The sequence below is a fragment of the Mandrillus leucophaeus genome, unplaced genomic scaffold (genome assembly GCF_000951045.1).
Source record: "Mandrillus leucophaeus isolate KB7577 unplaced genomic scaffold, Mleu.le_1.0 Scaffold567, whole genome shotgun sequence".
NCBI classification, from domain to species: Eukaryota; Metazoa; Chordata; class Mammalia; order Primates; family Cercopithecidae; genus Mandrillus; species Mandrillus leucophaeus.
In genome coordinates this window covers 1,118,919-1,139,084 of record NW_012106108.1, presented here as the reverse complement: position 1 = coordinate 1,139,084, position 20,166 = coordinate 1,118,919, and the positions used below count along the sequence as shown (strand labels likewise).

Below are 20,166 nucleotides of genomic sequence, written 5' to 3'. Positions count from 1 at the left end.
TACTTACTGTTTTTGCCTAATTAGCATTGTAGTGAGCTCTCTTTACTATCTGATCGGTCGGGTGTGAGCTAAGTTGCAAGCCTCGTGTTGAAAGGTGGAAGCCGTCACCTTCCCAGCTAGGCTTAGGGATTCTTAGTCGGCCTAGGAAATCCAACTAGTCCTATCTTTCAGTATGAACACCATAGAGTGTATTTACACAAATCTCGATGGTAAAGCCTACTCCATACTTCGGCTGTATGATATACCCTATTGCTTCTAGGCTGCAAACCTGTACAATGTGTTACTGTACCGAATGCTACATACAAATGTACACGATGGTGTTTGTATATTTAAACATAGAAAAGGTACAGTAAAAATGCAGTGCTATATTCTTATAAGACCACTGTCATATATGCAGTCCAACACTTACTGAAACATTGTTTTGTGGCACATGACCGTATATGATTTTTAAAGTTACAGAATCTATAAAAAGTGTCACTAAATCCCCACTAAACCCTGTTGTATACCATCATATTTCTCAGTTTATTTATGAGCGAAATTACCTAAAACAGAATAGCCTTATTTAGAGTTTTAATTCATTGTTTCCAGACACTGGTGATAATAATGCCATTATCGACAGTGGGTTTCTGGAAATAGAAATAAGTGTGTCTGATATTCTGATATGAACAATGTTCTAATTGAGGCAAAGTTTAATTGAGGAATAATTTCCTCACCATTGTTGATGATATAATAAATCACTTAGGAAACAAAGATATACCATTAAAACAAAGGTTCATCAATTTGTACATCTATCATCATTCAAAGTACAAAAATTACACTAAGAGTTATGGAATACTCAAGTTGGAGCTGTTCAATCCATTCCAGATTTGGAAACTGAGACCCAGAGAGTTGGTAACTGAGGCCATTGAGCTAGACGGCTGCAACCTGGAACTGGCTACTTTGATTCTCAACCTAGTCCTCTTTCTTCTCTACACCACATCACCCTCACAATGTTTTAAATACAGGTATATATACGGTACATTGTGTTAAAGGTTAAAAGAACAGATTACCTGACTCCATCAATTATTGTCTGTGTGGGCTAGCCAAATTTCTGCCTCAGTAACCTCATCAATGATATAGGGATATTAATAGTAATAAATCTACATGTGAGCATTAAGTAGCTTATGTATGAAAAGCAGGCATGGTATATAGTAGGCACTCAACAAATATCAGGCATTATTATTATTGTCACAGCAAAACAGTAGAAAAATATACATTCAATTATAAAGTCATTGGCAATTAGTTCCCTTCCGCTGCCAGCTGGTTCTCTTGAGTGGACTGGAGTTCTTAAGATAGGAGTGACATAAAGGGTAGAATCGGTCTGGCAGGAAACAGCAGGCAGCCACTGCCCTGGAAGCAGGAAAATGGGACCTGAAGTGTGAGATCTCCCCCTACTACACACATAATGAGCATTCCTCAAACCGAATCTCTCTAGATCAGACAGACAAATCGAAAGATCCCTCGAATCCTTGTTGGATCCTGGAAATCTCAGCCAGATACCTGACTAGAATCAATATCAGGTTGATATTAAACCTGAATGGACAACCACCACCAAGCTTCATAGTGAAGTTGGGCCTGGTTTTGGTTTGGCTATCACCCCTCCAGATTCCCAGAATTTTTACTATGGAGAGAGAGAGAGGTCTTCCAACATGATATATGTTATATTTACAACATATATTGCTTTCAATATTAGATACATACACTACTGCTTCCATTTTTTTAAATTTGGAAAATATTTACGAAATAAAATTCATATGATGTGATGGTTAATTTTATGTGTCAACTTAACCAGGCCAAGGGGTGCCTAGATTAAACACGGTTTCTGGGTGTGTCTGCAAGCATGTCGCCAGATGAGATTAACATTCGAATCAGTGAACTCCAGTAGAGTAGACTGCTCTCCCCAATGTGGGTGGGCATGATCCAATCCACTGAAGCTCTGAATAGAACAAAAGGGACAGAGGAAGGAGGAATACCCCCTCCTTTGTCTTCCTGCCTGCTTGAGCCGGGACATCAGTCTTTTTCTGTACTTGGACTGGGATTGATACCATCGACTCCCCTGGTTCTGTACTCTCAGACTTGAACTAAAATCAAACCACTGACTTTCTTGAGTCTCCAGCATGCTGACAGCAGGTCATGGGACTTCTCAGCCTTATAATCATGTGAGCCAATTCCTCATAATCTCATTAAATACATATGTTCTATCTCTCTGAAGAATCTTGACTAATACATATGGTCAGTGTTTCTTACAAAAGTTCCCGCAGAAATTTTGGACTTTAAGAGGCTAGGAATGAGGGGGAAGTGGGGCGGAAGATGAACAGGACAAGTATCCTTTTGAGGCACCTGCCTCTGCTGAGAACTTTACAGTCTCTAGGCTAAAAAAGGGTGTTCCCTTCTAGCAAGGGGGTGACATCTGCTTCTGCAGGGTCTGGGAGAATCTGGGGCTCATCTCTCCAAATGTCTCTATGTTATGTCTCAGAATCCCAGTTTTTCTATTAGGACCCTAACTTTAATATAAAACAACTATAAGATTATACATTTTTAGATTTTCAGCATTGTCTGCTCTCTGATTGCAGAAGATAAAAGTGACTTCTATGGCATATCTTGAAATTAAGTTAAAAAACTATGTAATCTCTATATTTGCAAAATAACCTTCAAAACAGGCATTGGTAAACTTTTTTGAAGGGGCCAGATAACAAATATTTTGGACTGGAGGACATTGCTTTCATTTGAAATTATTCAACTCTGCTTTGCATTGTGAAAGCAACCATGAAAAATATATACACAAATGATCATGACTTTGTTCCAGTAAAACTTTATCTACAAAAACAGATGGTCAGCCTGAAGGTCAGAGCTTGCCAGCCCCTGCTCTGAAGCAACTATCAAAACCCATCCAACGACATGTTCCTTTCAATTGTTATTTTCCTCATACTGTGTAAGTGCCACTGCTGCTGCATAAACCTGCTCCTCACCCCATACCACCAGGTCATCCCACACAGAGACTCTTTGTCATTGCACTGACACTGCATGCCGGGGGCTATCCCATTCCATTCACCACCAGCAAAGGGGTTCTACTGCCCTCTAATCAGTGAGCAGTCCCCTCTAGAAGATCTCCTGATGCTCGTTGTTTTCATTGTTTTCAACTCAGGTTAGCCTAGAAAGCACAACCTGAGAAAAGGGCTTGTGTGCATGCAGTCCCTGTAGAGGCGGGGAGGGTAAGTGAGTTTAGGAAACAGGAGGGGGTAACTAGGAAGGAAGAGACAGAGGAGGAAGCAAATACAACTGTGCATTATCCTTCCAGTCAGGATTGTTGTCATCTCCATTTGAGACATGAGGAGGCTCAAGGATGATCAAGGGCTTCCCTGAAGCCACAAAGTAAGGATGCAGCAGTCAGATTGCCAGAATTCAGATGTGGATTATGTGGCTCTCCACCACGAGCTCTCAGGGTATGAAGGGCAGGGAACAGGAAGACCCCCAAGCTCTATGCTTTAGACACTGTGCCACTTTACAATGGTGTTCAACTCTAATCCTTTCAACTATCTTGTCCAATTACGTATTTAGAGAGATTGTCTAGGCCTTTCCAATCAACATTTCATGAATATACAAGTCTACCATCAACCAATTACGAGTGTGTCCAGTTCTCAGGGTGACCTGAGAGCCACATGGAACAAGAAAGCTTTCCAGCCAGTGTTTCCAGCGGCAAGCATCCTAACCCAGGCCTGGGAATCTGAAGATACAGTGTCCAAATATCAGTGCTTCTGAGCTACTAACTGTTGTAATTGCCCAAGTATATGGCCAATGAATGGCAATAATTCATAATTCAGTTTTTGGTTATTAATACGATTTATTGTATCTTACACAAAAGAGCATTATCAAGTGATAAAGTTGGAGGACAGAGGCTGATATATAACCAAATATTGCTCTTTATGTTTAGCAAAAATCACTTTCAAAGGACAATTGATTTTCAGCCTCTGATTAAATCCCTGCTAGTGGAAGTGTAGGGAGGGGACCAGCTCCTATCTCAATCAGCTAATCAATAATTGTAAGCTGGGTGAGGGAAAAAAGCAGTAGTGAGATAGTTTAAAATATCTTATTCTGTGGTCTCAAGTGCCACCTGCTGACTAAAACTGTCCACTTCCAATTCCAGCTCTTAGTAAACTAGAGATAATATGTTAATATTAATTTGCTTTCGGTAATAAAATATTCCTAGAATATGATTTTAAATTCACATGACATTCGGAAGTCACTTATATTTGCAGTATTCAAGCATTCTATGAAGTACGCACTTGTTAAGAGTGATTTTAAATTTTATCTTTTGTCACCACCTGGTGGTAGAACATTTTCTCACTTTTTTCATTTTAAGCTTTATGTTGTTGCTAAGGAAAATTTCTAAACCAAGAAAACCAGTTAGCTAGTATTGATCATCAAGTATTGATGTATACTAAACATACTGTATGTACTTAATATCTATAGAATAAATGAATGAGTTTTAATCTGTTTTAATGGATTGCAAATTATTTAATCTTTTCATTTGAATGGCAGGAGGTTCTCAAATGTAATGAATAAAAGTGGTCCACAGTATTATTTTGTCAGAGGCAGTCTTCTTTCTTTAAAGTCTAATTGGATTTTTGTTTATGGTAATACACATACATAATTAAAAAGTAGTTGGTTTAAAAAGCATTTTATTATGCCCTTAAGAATAAATTCATTTAACATTGTAATATTTTAAAAATATTTTCCATAATACCAAGACGTAGAATATTTAATTAGAATTTATTAAATGTGATTAAGAAGATGTAAAACTTTTGCAAATTCTTAACTTGAACTGTTAAGAATAAAAAAGAAAAAAAAAAACAAAAAACAAAACCGATTTGCGCATCATTTGTTGTAGACCATCGCCACCTTGTGTTTGGAGAAAGAAGTACTAAAGTCCGTGAATCTTTTAAGGTGGAAACTTTTTATTGCCGGAATTTTCCTATTTATAATTAAAAAAAAACTTAACTGGAAACAACATCATTCCAAAGTCTGACAACATAATTACCTCCTACACAATTAGATAGGTTAAAATGTCAAAACAGTTGATTAAAAGTTATGAGTCAGAGCCATTTCTAAGCCCCCAGTTTGTCTCTCGCTAGACATCTTGGGAAAACTGCTTAACCCTTTTAAGTCTCATTTCTGCATCAGTTACGCAGACGGAGTCGATTTGGCAGATTATACTCCTCTTAGTTCTCCAAGTACATGATTTGGAGGGAATATCCATTTTGAATCTAAATGTAAGCTACAATAATTTTTCTGTCTCCAATATTTGCAATACTTCTGGGCACATAACCTGTTTAAACTAGAAGTTTTCTAACTACTTTCTCATTTGTGATCAAATAAAATATCCATTTGTCCAATATTACTTTAGACCATATATTCCCAAACGGAAGACTAATACCAAACAGCTTCCCTACTTCTCATTAGTCAATCTTCCGGTACTAACATGGGAATAAAAAGTATTTCCTGGTTATAAAATATGCACACTAGTTTCTCTAGAGAATGTTTACATGAAAACAATTCTAATAGCTCTGTGTATTACCAGATTTCCTCATTTCATGGCTACTTGTTGAATACTTACTTTGGTATAGACTTCGTGAAAATTGTGAATAGAATATTGTGTCTATAACATATGAATCAGTGAAACAAATACGAACATATAAAGTGTAAATAGAAATTAACACCTTAATGCTTATCTCTCACTTTAAACTGCAAACAACTTGTTCTTTTTTTCAGACAGTCCTTCCGTTCATAGAGGACAATAATGTGTTTAATAGGTCAAACAGTTAATTGTTCCAATAATTTTATGTCAAATGTTTTGAGTTTTGTTCTATTATCTCTAGAAATAAAAATTGGCTTACATATGTAAATTGGAACATGTTAAGATTAATGCTTGTATAAGCCCATATGTATTCTATAAAAATAAGATCCAAAACATGAGGAGTAGGGATTAGGATAGCATGTGTTATTTTGGGTGCCCATTCAAATCAAGGGGCAAAAATTGGATTAAGAAACTCACTATAAGAACCCAACATTACATGTCACTTTTACTAGTGCTTTGTACAAGTTTACTCCTGCGGTCTGTTTCTACATTCAAATGTTTTTCTAATTCACATTTTGCTTATAAATATACATATATGTTATATGTATATATTTGCATATTACCACAAATGCCTGATGAGTGCTGATCTTTAAAAAAAAAAAAAAAGAGAGAGAGAAAAAGTGAGTGGATTAAATGTTCTTCTGAGCATGGATGGAGTTTTTCCGCTTAGTAGTTGGCAACTCCAACATCCATGTCTCTGTTGAAGCGATTAAAAAAGAATCATTTCCCAGAACTACAGGTGCACAACAGATTGGAGTCATTATGCAAAAGAACAGAAATCTGGACAGAAACCCAGAGAATAAAAAAGCCATGTTCCCGGCCATCCTTTTGCCTTTAACTCTCCGTTTTTTCAACTCTATTTGTATCTGCAACATGAAATATGAAAAAATTATAATGGATTTGTAGTAACCCATTCAAGATCAGAAATGCATGCTTTAAACAAAGCTCCAATAAGAATACCCTACAGGTAGAAACACACTAAAGATCAAACTTACATTAACATATTTTTAAAAGCTAAAGTTTATGTAGAGAAGTTGATAGACTGAAATACACAACATGTCTTTAAAGATACAGATTTTCTGCTGTTTTTGTCCTTTCTTACCCCAATTTAAGGGAATCACATCTACCTTCACTAATCTTCATTCAGCCCCTGGGCCACCTCTCCTTGAGATGGAGATTATGAATGTCCAAAATCTCTATCTCAAATCTCCATCTCAAAGCCACTCTGAGACTCTAACTTTTGTCACCATATATTATCTTCTGAGCCCTCTTCTAAGCAAGAGGTTTGAAAATGTACGCATGGCTTTGCCTTCATGCTTTTGTGATCCCGACGTCAATATCTTGAAAGTCTAACATGACTTTGCTCATATGTTCTCTCAAGTATCTTACCTTTCTTCTAGCTAGAAAGAACAAGTAAAATGAAATCATAGAAAATGGACCGTCAAAAAATTACTGTAATAGAAGATAACAATGTTAAAAAAAAAAGTCTGAAAACCAAACTGGGAAGTAGGAATGATCAGATGTTTGGGAAAAGACGCTTGGGAAACAGAAACAGGAAGGAATAATCCTCGTAGTTCAAAGTTGAAGAGGAGGAGGTAGGTTGAACAATGCTGGACAATGGAGAAAAGAATCACACACACATGTGTACGGGTGTCAATGTTGAGTTTGAAGGAGAAATGGAACGGGGAAGAGAGCGAGGGCTGCAAAGGAGAGACTCAGTGAAAAGAGGTAGGCAGAAACACTATCAGAATGTTAATCGAGAGCTGTCAAAATATATCTAAGGCCTTGGTTGATCATTCAACGTTCAACGATGAGGGTGATTTTAGGAAACCAAAATTACATTTACGAAACCACCCACTCCTAAATGTGTAGGGACTAGAGGTCGTTACTAAGCCCTTGCAGAAGTAAGCGGAGTTGCTTCTCTCTGCCATTCTTGCTCATTTGATTTTTCCTGGTGAGTGGAGAGCAATGTGTTTGTTTTCGTTTTTCAAGTAAGCAATTTCGCTAGGAAAAAAGAAATTGGAAAGCATCCGGAAAGGAAAGCTTGGAAGAGGGACGTGTGGGAGAACTAGAAGGGACGCTTCTGGCTGGGGCCGACTGAAGTTGGGAAGACCTGGGGAGGAGCGAGGAAAGGACCCAGATCAACTTGGAGCCAACCAAGAGAGCGGACGGGGGTGGGGCGGAAAGGCGGAGACCAGGTCGAGCACTAACGCGGGGGCGCGCGAGTGTGAGGGTTGAGGGTCTGCCCGGGGCTAGGGCGGTCGCTCTCGCCATTGTCCCCACGGCTTTCCGCTGTGAAACACGTCCTTCCTCTGGGTCCTTGAGCCCCTCCCACATTTTGGAGAGAAAAGCCACTCAGTTTTTTTTCCTAAAGACCTGTTGGTGGAAAGACTCAGCTCTCCTCGCTTTCGTAACGCGGATATAGCCTTTTCCCTTCCTGGTAGGAAGAGGAAGGAGGGGTCCGGGAAGGAAGCCGATTTCCTTCTTTACCCCACTGCACGCTTGCTAGCCCCAGCGATCGCTGCTGGCCCCCGGGTAGGAAAGTGGGGTTCCTGGCCGTTTCTGCGACGCTGGCCTAGGGCTTGCAGCTGCTGTGGAGTGGAAGCACGCAGACTGGCGGGAGCCGATCATTTCTCGAATGAAGAAGAGAAAGCGCAACTCCCTCCTTAGGCTCTAGGGAATTGAGCCGCGTCCCAGATCACCCATTCCAGAAATGTGAAACCGGGTCCTCACAAAGTCGTCTCTGGGGAAGAGGTGGCGTGTGGGGTGGGGGTTGGTGGAGGGTGAAGGCATAAGCAAACATATTTTAAAATCCAGACCCTAAGAAGTGTCACCTGGCCCCTCACCCAGGCATGCTTTCTGGGGGAAGCGCAGGGCCAACCAAGCTTTCCCGAGAAAAGTTGGGGCAAAGAGAGAGCAGGCTGCGGCTAAGGAGATCCTGGCAGGCTGCTAAGGTGGAGAAGTGGGGTGGGGTACTTTTCTAGAAAGTGTAGCCCTAGCTCATCTCCTAGATTGGGGAAGAGGGAACTGAGGGAGTAGGGAAGGAGACTCAGGGCAGCTCCAGGATAGGGAAATGCTGAAGAAGGGACTCCGTTCTCCACCCGAACCTTCCTGCCCAGGAACTGCAGCCCAGCGCGGTAACTGAGTTACCGCAACCGGGCGGTGGGGAGGAAGGGTGGTCCAGGAAACCCGCGAGGGAGAAGAGCAGTGGAAGGGAGAGTCTTCTCCCTGGAGCGGCCCCAGCAGTACAAAGTGCTGGTCACAGTGCCCCTTCCGCCCCTAGATTGACGAGCAGTGGCGTGGAGCCAGCGCGGAGGCTGCCCCCTCCCCCTCCCCAGCCCGCAGCGCAGAGCGCGGTTTAGCACCAACGGAGCCGGGGGCGGCGTCTTTGGGATGGAAAAGGGCCAAAGGGGAGGGGTGGGGGGGGGGGCGGTTTCACGGTCCACTATAAAAGGACCGCTCGGTTGCCCGGTTCTTGCACTCGCTGGAAAGCGGCTCCGACCCAGGGGCTATTGCAAAGCCAGGGTGCGCTACCGGACAGAGAGGGGAGAGCCCTGCGCAGAGTGAGCAACACCGCAGGCAAGGCGGAGGCCGAAGAGGGGCGCCAGGCACCAATCTCCTCGTTGCCTCAGCCCCGGAGGCGCCCCAGAGCGCTTCTTGTCCCCGCAGAGCCACTCTGCCTGCGCCTGCCTCTCGGTGTCTCCAACTTTGCGCTGGAAGAAAAACTTCCCGCGCGCCGGCAGAACTGCAGCGCCTCCTCTTAGTGACTCTGGGAGCTTCGGCTGTAGCCGGCTCTGCGCGCCCTTCCAACGAATAATAGAAATTGTTAATTTTAACAATCCAGAGCAGGCCAGCGAGGCTTTGCTCTCCCGACCCGAACTAAAGCTCCCTCGCTCCGTGCGCTGCTGCGAGCGGTGTCTCCTGGGGCTCCAATGCAGCGAGCTGCACCCGAGGGGTTCGGAAGGCGCAAGCTGGGCAGCGACATGGGGAACGCGGAGCGGGCTCCGGGGTCTCGGAGCTTTGGGCCCGTGCCCACGCTGCTGCTGCTTGCCGCGGCGCTACTGGCGGTGTCGGACGCACTCGGGCGCCCCTCCGAGGAGGACGAGGAGCTGGTGGTGCCGGAGCTGGAGCGCGCCCCAGGACACGGGACCACGCGCCTCCGCCTGCACGCCTTTGACCAGCAGCTGGATCTGGAGCTGCGGCCCGACAGCAGCTTTTTGGCGCCCGGCTTCACGCTCCAGAACGTGGGGCGCAAACCCGGGTCCGAGACGCCTCTTCCGGAACCCGACCTGGCGCACTGCTTCTACTCCGGCACCGTGAATGGCGATCCCAGCTCAGCTGCCGCCCTCAGCCTCTGCGAGGGCGTGCGCGGCGCCTTCTACCTGCGGGGCGAGGCATATTTCATCCAGCCGCTGCCCGCAGCCAGCGAGCGCCTCGCCACCGCCGCCCCAGGGGAGAAGCCGCCGGCACCACTGCAGTTCCACCTCCTGCGGCGGAATCGGCAGGGCGACGGCGGCGGCACGTGCGGGGTCGTGGACGACGAGCCCCGGCCGACTGGGAAAGCGGAGACGGAAGACGAGAACGAAGGGAATGAGGGCGAGGACGAAGGGGCTCAGTGGTCGCCGCAGGACCCGGCACTGCAACGCGTAGGACAGCCCACAGGTAGAAGAATTGCTCTCGTTTGTCTGTCCATTCATCCTCCTCTCCTCACTTTCTCTATCTCACGCGACTTCAAGGTAGACTCCTGCTGGCAGGCAGGAGCATAAGTCCGCGGACAGAACGGAGGCCTGGAATGGAGGAATGTGGTTTGAGGTTTGGATTGGTGAACTCAGCTAGAAAACACACTTTCATTTGGCCGAATAATGAATAACCAAGAAAAAAACTGACAAACGATTTTCTGCAAACTAAAGCAAAGCATTTAGGCCGGGGAGGGAGAGTTTGTAACCTGACTCCTTCCACCTTTAGTGAGTTGCAGCTTGTGCGAGTTCTTTCCACTCTGTGTATTTCTTTTTAACGATTTTGTGTGTGCCTTTTGTCCGGGTTGCAATGTTGCGCTGAGTTTTGTAACCGCTGCCTGTGCGTGCATCCTGCGCTCACGGGAGGGCGGATGTGGAGAGGGCAGAGGACCAATGGTGACCTAGGAAGGTACCCTGAGCGGCTACGCTGGGATCTCTGTTCTGCAGGCTCTGTCCGCTTTCCCCCTTATAAGGCTGACCCCGGCCGGCTGAAGGCGGTGGGGCCCCTTCGAAGAACCTGCTTGGGAGGTCTTTCTCGGGCTTGCCCCGCCTCCCAGTTTGCACTCCCTCTCGCGGCCATAATTCTGCTCTCAAGCACTGTTGAAAGTCACTGCCGGTCCTTCCTACTACGCCTTCTCTGTGGTGTGCAGTGCTTATTCTCCAGTTCTTTTCATCACTTTGGTGCCTTTTTCCTTCTTTAACTCTCTCACGTGTCATTTTTTAAACAATTCTCCCCTTTTCCCCTGCTCCTCTGCTCCTGGCAACAAAGTGGTCGCAGCCCAGTTCGGGACTTTCCCCAGGGGTTGGGTCTCAGTCCGGAGTGGAAGACTGTGTTCCAAATAATCAATCTTGCCTGGAAGTCAGAACTTATTTCCCTGGGGCAGTGGGAGTGGGGCCATAGGCGGCTGGGCAGAGTGGGTGGTCCTTGTGCCCGGAATTGGCAAGAGCGGAGGACCCCAGGGACCTCTGGAATGAGACAGCAGAGCTGTGCAGTCTGAGATTCCTTAAGGCCCGGCCCCTTGGCAGCAGCCCAGGCCCTACCCGAGGCCTTCCACGTGGAGCCCGATGATCTCATTCAGGATTTGAGCCCTCGCCTGTGAAAGAGTGACTCAGGGCCTCTGCCTGCCACCCTTGCTCCAAGATTTTACAATTGGGTAGGATGATGTGCGAAACTGCCTTGTTCAGACTGTAGGATTTCAAAGAGAACAGAAGAAATCCTGCTCACACACACGCAGAAAGAGCCTGACCATGCAGAGGAGCGCGTGGTCTTTTTATTTAAAGGGGAGGAGAGAACTTTAAAAATAACACTTTGAGTGAAGAGATACAAATATTTTTGTTTTTGTTGTTCCCAGGTATATTTTTGCTTTATTTGCTTTGACTGGTTAGGCTTTCCTAATATATGCTAGGAAGGTAACTATTCTGGAACAGCCTGACCGTAGCAAACTTTCTTTTTTTTCTTTACAGGAACTGGAAGCATAAGAAAGAAGCGATTTGTGTCCAGTCACCGCTATGTGGAAACCATGCTTGTGGCAGACCAGTCGATGGCAGAATTCCACGGCAGTGGTCTAAAGCATTACCTTCTCACGTTGTTTTCGGTGGCAGCCAGGTTGTACAAACACCCCAGCATTCGTAATTCAGTTAGCCTGGTGGTGGTGAAGATCTTGGTCATCCACGATGAACAGAAGGGGCCAGAAGTGACTTCCAATGCTGCCCTCACTCTGCGAAACTTCTGCAACTGGCAAAAGCAGCACAACCCACCCAGTGACCGGGATGCAGAGCACTATGACACAGCAATTCTTTTCACCAGACAGGTAAGAGGAAGAAAGTACTTGTTGTGAGACTGTCCTCTTAGGAGTCTACATTGTACCAAAAAGATATGTACAAGGCATTTCACCAGTGTTTTTGCAGTTAACCTTTTTTTAATTGGCTAGCATGGTTTATCTTACTTATTTCTACTGTAATTTTAATATTTCAAGTTTCACAGTTCTATTTTAAAAGCATTAGGAAAAAAGCTTGATTAAAGTCACATGCAATCTTATGTCAACAATAATGAATGTAGATGCTCCAAAGCATATGTGAAGGCACACCCTGCCAAAAAAATTAGATCCCAAGGTTCATGCTCCCTTTATTAGTAAGGATTTACCTTTGCTTTTTGTAGGACTTGTGTGGGTCCCAGACATGTGATACTCTTGGGATGGCTGATGTTGGAACTGTGTGTGATCCGAGCAGAAGCTGCTCTGTCATAGAAGATGATGGTTTACAAGCTGCCTTCACCACAGCCCATGAATTAGGTAAGGCTGCTTCAGAGTAGGAGTTAAGCCCAATTCAGAAATGTAAACTGGTAAAACAATGTAAGAAGGAGAGTCTGTAGGTTATATTGCTATTTTAGGTCCTAGTACATCTTAGAAACTATAGAAAATATTTTTTCACTATTTCAAACATGGTCATTTTTATTAAAGTAAAAAATAAGATAGTAGTAGCTCTGGACATTTGGAAATGTGTATGTTTGTTTACACCCTGTGAAAAGTAGACATGGTCTCCAAAATAGCCGGTCTCCTAAATGTATTTCTTCCTTTAGAAATATTATTTTGGGACAAATGAATGAATGAATCCCTGTTGGGAAAAAAGAACCTGCTGCATATCATCCATATTTTATTTTATTTATTATTATTTTTTTTGAGATGGAGTCTCACTCTGTCTCCCAGGCTGGAGTGGAGTGGCGTGATCTTGGCTCATTGCAATCTCTGCCTCCTGGGTTCAAGTGATTCTGCTACCTCAGCCTGCCCAGTAGCTGGGATTACAGGTGCACGCCACTACACCCAGCTGATTTTTGTATTTTTAGTACAGACAGGGTTTCGCCATGTTGGCCATGCTGGTCTCGAACTCCTGACCTCAAGTGATCCGCCCGCCTCAGCTTCTGGAATTATAGGTGTGAGCCACCACACTGAGCCATGATCCATATTTTAATGTGGGTTTTGGATTGCTTCCTAGGCCACGTGTTTAACATGCCACATGATGATGCAAAGCAGTGTGCCAGTCTTAATGGTGTGAACCAGGATTCCCACATGATGGCGTCAATGCTTTCCAACTTGGACCATAGCCAGCCTTGGTCTCCTTGCAGTGCCTACATGATTACATCATTTCTGGATAATGGTCATGGTGAGATGTTCCAGCTACTCTCTCTAGATGGCATCCAACCTTTCATGCATAAAGTTTAGTTAAATGAACTCTTTCCTTGTTGTTCTTTTTATTTTCCCCACTTAAACATTACTTTTCCTCTGTCCGTCAAGATCCTAACTGTTGAGATCTTAATTCCAAATAAAAAATAGTGCTTCTGGTTGAGTAGCTCCCAAAGTCCATTCATTCACATTGTTAGCAGATCAATAACTTCCTGTCATTGTTAATATAGAAATACTCCATTGAGGATAAGATCTTAATAGTAATGTAAATCTCTTTAGCATTTCCCTCCCCCAGCTTTACAGTTTTCAAATCACTTTGCTATCTATTTTCTCATATGATATTTTCTGAAATGGGATCTACCTCTGCATGCCCTCACTAACTCTGTATTAATATTGTTTGGCATTTGCTTTGCAGGGGAATGTTTGATGGACAAGCCCCAGAATCCCATACAGCTCCCAGGCGATCTCCCTGGCACCTCGTACGATGCCAACCGGCAGTGCCAGTTTACATTTGGGGAGGACTCCAAACACTGCCCTGATGCAGCTAGCACGTGCAGCACCTTATGGTGTACCGGCACCTCTGGCGGAGTGCTGGTGTGCCAAACCAAACACTTCCCATGGGCAGATGGCACCAGCTGCGGAGAAGGGAAATGGTGTATCAACGGCAAGTGTGTGAACAAAACCGACAGAAAGCATTTTGATGTGAGTTTTTCTACTGAAACACATTCAGAATTGAAAAGAACAAAGTGATGGTAAAAGATTTGATACCAAGTTAAACATCCCCATCTGTGTCCTCTAGCAGGAATGCGAGATAGCTTATTTTTAGAATTGATTCTTTGTCCCATGTGGTTTTCTTTGATACCCTAAAAGTTCTCTTTAGAGAACTCTAATGCTGATGATTTGTGTCTCCATTTAGACTCCTTTTCATGGAAGCTGGGGGATGTGGGGACCTTGGGGAGACTGTTCGAGAACGTGCGGTGGAGGGGTCCAGTACACGATGAGGGAATGTGATAACCCAGTCCCAAAGAATGGAGGGAAGTACTGTGAAGGCAAACGAGTACGCTACAGATCCTGTAACATTGAGGACTGTCCAGACAATAATGGTGAGGAGCAACGGACTCTGATTTTAAGAAGTGGGATAAAAAAAAGGTGCACCCACAGACAGGTGGCTCAAGATTAGAAACTGATAATGTTATCATATTATTCTCTTTCCAGGGAAAACCTTTAGAGAGGAACAATGTGAGGCACACAACGAGTTTTCAAAAGCTTCCTTTGGGAGTGGACCTGCAGTGGAATGGATCCCCAAGTACGCTGGCGTCTCCCCAAAGGACAGGTGCAAGCTCATCTGCCAAGCCAAAGGCATTGGCTACTTCTTCGTTTTGCAGCCCAAGGTAGTTTTTACCTTATTTTTACCTAAAAACTTAGGCGTAGGCTTGCTACCTTTTCAAGTAATTTTTGATATACTTTCTTTGCTTTCCATATGAACATATCTTCAATGTCACATTTGAACTCCTTTTCTTTTACATTAATTGGCAACTGCCTGCTTTGAGTTTAGTGTTGTTTTCAGTTCTGAATGAAGCTTCAATCTAACACTTCAGATGCTTGCAATTGCTCACTAGTACTCTTTCATATACAAGGAGAAGCTTTTTGGACAATCAAGCACTCCTCCGTGTGGCTAGGCTTCACATACAGCTCATAGTTAGATACATTATATGTTCACACAGTAACCAGTAGTTTAAGTTTATGCATGGTCCAAAATACTTGTTACTGGGTAACTAGCAGTAGCAGGTGCAAACACAATAATTGAAATGGCAGTCTGAGTACTGATAATTTTTATGTTTGAAAACACATACTGAACTAGGAAAAGCATCATTTCTTTTGCTGCTTTGCTAAGAGAATATATCTGGCTCTGAGATAGAAAATAGAATTTAATGTGATTGAGACGATCATGTGTCATTAGCACCGTAGGCTATGAAAATACTCCCAAGTTGCAGATTCAGTATTCAGCAAGTGATTTATAAAGCACTTACTCTTGCCAGATATTAATTATTCTAAGCTCTGAAGATACAGCAGTAATCAAAGTGACAAAGAGCTCTACTTTCATTGACCTTACTTGGAGGAGAGCTAGGTCAATAGATAAATAATTTTTAAAAATCTCTAATTTCTTCAGATGTCTATATGCAGTACTGAAAAACATGCCAAAGTGAAGGGTAAATGCATGAAATGCATAATATGTACAGGGCACTGTTTTTAATTGGCATGGTCAGGAAAGTAGAGAGAATATGTTTAAACTTGTCATTGCAGCATCTCCTTCCTTTGCTTGTATGTAACACTAGACATGTGTCCTTTTTTCAGGTTGTAGATGGTACTCCATGTAGCCCAGATTCCACCTCTGTCTGTGTGCAAGGACAGTGTGTAAAAGCTGGTTGTGATCGCATCATAGACTCCAAAAAGAAGTTTGATAAATGTGGTGTTTGTGGGGGAAATGGATCTACTTGTAAGAAAATATCAGGATCAGTTACTAGTGCAAAGTAAGTTTTAAAACACCTATTCGCAGACCTTATAATTTAAATGGGCCTTTCAACAGGTCTGGGAAAAAAACATATCTCATAAAAGATTAATGTGTTTTTAAGCTACATAATCTAATTAGCCAATGATTCAGAGATTTATCCCTGTTTTTGTCACCTGCAGACCTGGATATCATGATATCATCACAATTCCAACTGGAGCCACCAACATCGAAGTGAAACAGCGGAACCAGAGAGGATCCAGGAACAATGGCAGCTTTCTCGCCATCAAAGCTGTCGATGGCACTTACATTCTTAACGGTGACTACACTTTGTCCACCTTAGAGCAAGACATTATGTACAAAGGTGTTGTCTTGAGGTACAGCGGCTCCTCTGCGGCACTGGAGAGAATTCGCAGCTTTAGCCCTCTCAAAGAGCCCTTGACCATCCAGGTGCTCACTGTGGGCAATGCCCTTCGACCTAAAATTAAATACACCTACTTCGTAAAGAAGAAGAAGGAATCTTTCAATGCTATCCCCACCTTTTCAGCATGGGTCATAGAAGAGTGGGGCGAATGTTCTAAGTCATGTGAATTGGGTTGGCAGAGAAGACTAGTAGAATGCCGAGACATTAATGGACAGCCTGCTTCCGAGTGTGCAAAGGAAGTGAAGCCAGCCAGCACCAGACCTTGTGCAGACCATCCCTGTCCCCAGTGGCAGCTGGGGGAGTGGTCATCATGTTCTAAGACCTGTGGGAAGGGTTACAAAAAAAGAAGCTTGAAATGTCTGTCCCATGATGGGGGGGTGTTATCTCATGAGAGCTGTGATCCTTTAAAGAAACCTAAACATTTCATAGACTTTTGCACCATGGCAGAATGCAGTTAAGTGGTGTTAGCTTTGAGGGCAAGGCAAAGTGAGGAAGGGCTGGTGCACGGAAAGCAAGAAGGCTGGAGGGATCCAGCGTATCTTGCCGGTAACCAGTGAGGTGTATTAGTAAGGTGGGATTATGGGGGTAGATAGAAAAGGAGTTGAATCATCAGAGTAAACTGCCAGTTGCAAATTTGATAGGATAGTTAGTGAGGATTATTAACCTCTGAGCAGTGATATAGCATAATAAAGCCCCGGGCATTATTATTATTTCTTTTGTTACATCTATTACAAGTTTGAAAAAAACGAAGCAATTGTCAAAAAAAAAGTTGCAACTATTACAACCCCTGTTTCCTGGTACTTATCAAATGCTTTGTATCACGGGGGTTGGGAAATGAAAAGTAGGAGAAAGGTGAGATTTTACTAAGACCTGTTTTACTTTACCTCACTAACAAGGGGGGAGAAAGGAGTACAAATAGGACCTTTGACCAGCACTGTTTATGGCTGCTATGGTTTCAGAGAATGTTTATGCATTATTTCTACCAAGAATTAAAACTTCAGATTGTTCAACATGAGAGAAAAGCTCAGCAACGTGAAATGACTCAAACGGCTTCCTCTTTACTTTTTTGACCATCTCAGTCTTTATTTGTGTAATTCATTTTGAGGAAAAAACAACTCCATGTATTTATTAAAGTCTACAATGGAAAAAAAAGCAGTGAAGCATTAGGTGCTGGTAAAAACTAGAGGAGACACAGTGAGATTAGTACCTCCAACTTCCTTTCTTTCCTACCATGTAACCCTGCTTTGGGAATATGGATGTAAAGAAGTAACTTGTGTCTCATGAAAATCAGTAAAATCACACAAGAAGGATGAAATGCCGGAACAAAAATGAGGTGTGTAGAACAGGGTCCCACAGGTTTGGGGACATTGAGATCACTTGTGGTGGGGAGGCTGCTGAGGGGTAGCAGGTCCATCTCCAGCAGCTGGTCCAACAGTCATATCCTGATGAATGTCTGTTCAGCTCTTCTGTGAGAATACGATTTTTTCCATATGTATATAGTAAAATATGTTACTATAAATTACATGTACTTTATAAGTATTGGTTTGGGTGTTCCTTCCAAGAAGGACTATAGTTAGTAATAAATGCCTATAATAACATATTTATTTTTATACATTTATTTCTAATGAAAAAACTTTTAAATTATATCGCTTTTGTGAAAGTGCATATAAAATAGAGTATTTATACAATATATGTTACTAGAAATAAAAGAACACTTTTGGAATGTGTGTGTCTGTTTTTTGAAGTGGGAATTAATTCCTGGGAAGGAAACTTGAGACACAAACATTGAATCAGAAGACCAAATTATTTTCTTAAATTATTTGGCAATAAGATTTTGTTCTAGAGGAAGGTGAAGCAAGATGGCCAAATAGAAGATTTTGTTCTAGTGAAATATATTTTTTGTATCCTTGGTATACATGATTGCTAAAAAGAAATTTATGATGTCATTTGTTACTACTGTATCTAATAATATACACCAGTGGTTGGCAAACTTCTTTTGTAAAAAGCCAAAAGGTAAATATTCGCAACTTTGTCAATCCTGTCACCTATCCTGTCAATACCATCTATGTCACAACTGCTCAACTGTGCTGTTGTAGCACAAAAGTAGCCATAAAGAATGACTAAGTGAACAGACATGGCTGTGTTCTAATAAAACTATTTGCAAAAACAAATAGTGGGTCAGATTTGTTCTGTAGGTTCAGTTTGCCAACCCTGGTATATACCATAAATTAAATGGAAAGAGCTTTCACTTCTGGATGCTTTTTGAATTTGTATCTCTTCCTCAATTATATCCCATAAGTAAAAATATGTGAAAGTATTTAGCTATTGACTAGAAAACAATGACTCATAAATTACATTTAAGTTAGACATACATGGTGAGTTAAATCCTCTAAATGTCTCACTTGCTCATCAGGAATACCTAAGGGGTTTTGGAGAAACCTTGGAAAGCCCAGGCCTTTCTGGGTAGTCGTTTTGTAAATCACTGTCTTTTAAATACTAAGTGGTACATCAATAACTTTAAAAGTTCAGATTCCTTCCAAAGTAACTACACTTCTCCCAGGAAATAGTATTTACTAGAAGACAGATTATGTGGTTAACCACAGACATTGTGAACTCTACATTTTTCTCCTTTTCCTTGAAAGGAGGAGTTTGTGCCCTCTCCTGTTGCAGTTTAATAAAGACATACCTAAGACTGGGAAGAAAAAGAGATTTAATGGACTCACAGTTCCGCATGGTTAGGGAGGCCTCACAACCATGGCAGAAGGCAAGATGGAGCAAGTCATGTCTTATATGGATGGCGGCTGGCAAAGAGAGAGAGCTTGTGCAGGGGAACTCCTCTTTATAAAGCCATCAGATCTCATGAGACTTATTCACTGTCACAAGAACAGCGCACAGAAAAGACCCACCCCCATCATTCAGTTACCTCCCACAGGATCCCACAACACGCAGGAATTATGGGAACTACAAGATAAGATTTGGTGGGGACACAGCCAAACCATACCAGTATTACAATATAGCATGCTAGCTTTTATGTATAGATGATAATTTCTAACTTACTCTCAGTTATTCAAAGTGTTCTTCCCCTGAGCAATTGAACATATCATTCTCAGCAGTCAGGTGTACAGGTGCAGAGAATCAAATTGATTTCTGGTTATTTTTTTTCCTACCTACTAGATCAAAGGACTGAAAGTTAAAGTCCTCTTCTCACATTGTGGGAACTACTCTTGGTCCTCCAGAACTCATTTAAACACAGAATTTAACCATTCAATTCAGTGACCTAACTTGCCACTTGCAACAGCAACCTCTCACAATAAATCATTTGTCTCCATTAGAGCAGTACAAATCCCCATAGTAAGTGACATGGAGGATACACATGAGAAATGCCGTGACCCTCATTAACTATACATGCCATTTGAGAAAATGAGATCCATAAATCTAAAATGATAGCTCATAAGATTGAAAAGTCACTTTTGGATCTTGCCTCGTTCACCAGAATTCTTTTCTTTTTAATAGCTTAGATTGATTTGACGTGAGTAACGACACTGAACTTCAGGACGCTAAGAGATAAAATCAGCCAAAAAAATTTCCTATCATCCTCTCAGATCAAGGCAATGTCAGACAACTTTCTGGTGTTGCCACGTTGT

General features: G+C 42.7%; 1 protein-coding gene across 1 annotated transcript; it reads left to right on the top strand.

Moving 5' to 3' along the window:
• Positions 1 to 9,154: 9,154 nt before the first annotated feature.
• ADAMTS1 (ADAM metallopeptidase with thrombospondin type 1 motif, 1) lies at positions 9,155 to 18,245 on the top strand. The gene is made up of 9 exons (XM_011998315.1): positions 9,155 to 10,336; positions 11,875 to 12,221; positions 12,569 to 12,701; positions 13,402 to 13,569; positions 14,005 to 14,291; positions 14,506 to 14,692; positions 14,805 to 14,980; positions 15,945 to 16,120; positions 16,281 to 18,245. Exons 1-9 carry the CDS (start codon positions 9,607 to 9,609, stop codon positions 16,978 to 16,980), a joined length of 2,904 nt encoding a protein of 967 aa, XP_011853705.1. The 5' UTR covers positions 9,155 to 9,606; the 3' UTR covers positions 16,981 to 18,245.
• Positions 18,246 to 20,166: the final 1,921 nt, after the last annotated feature.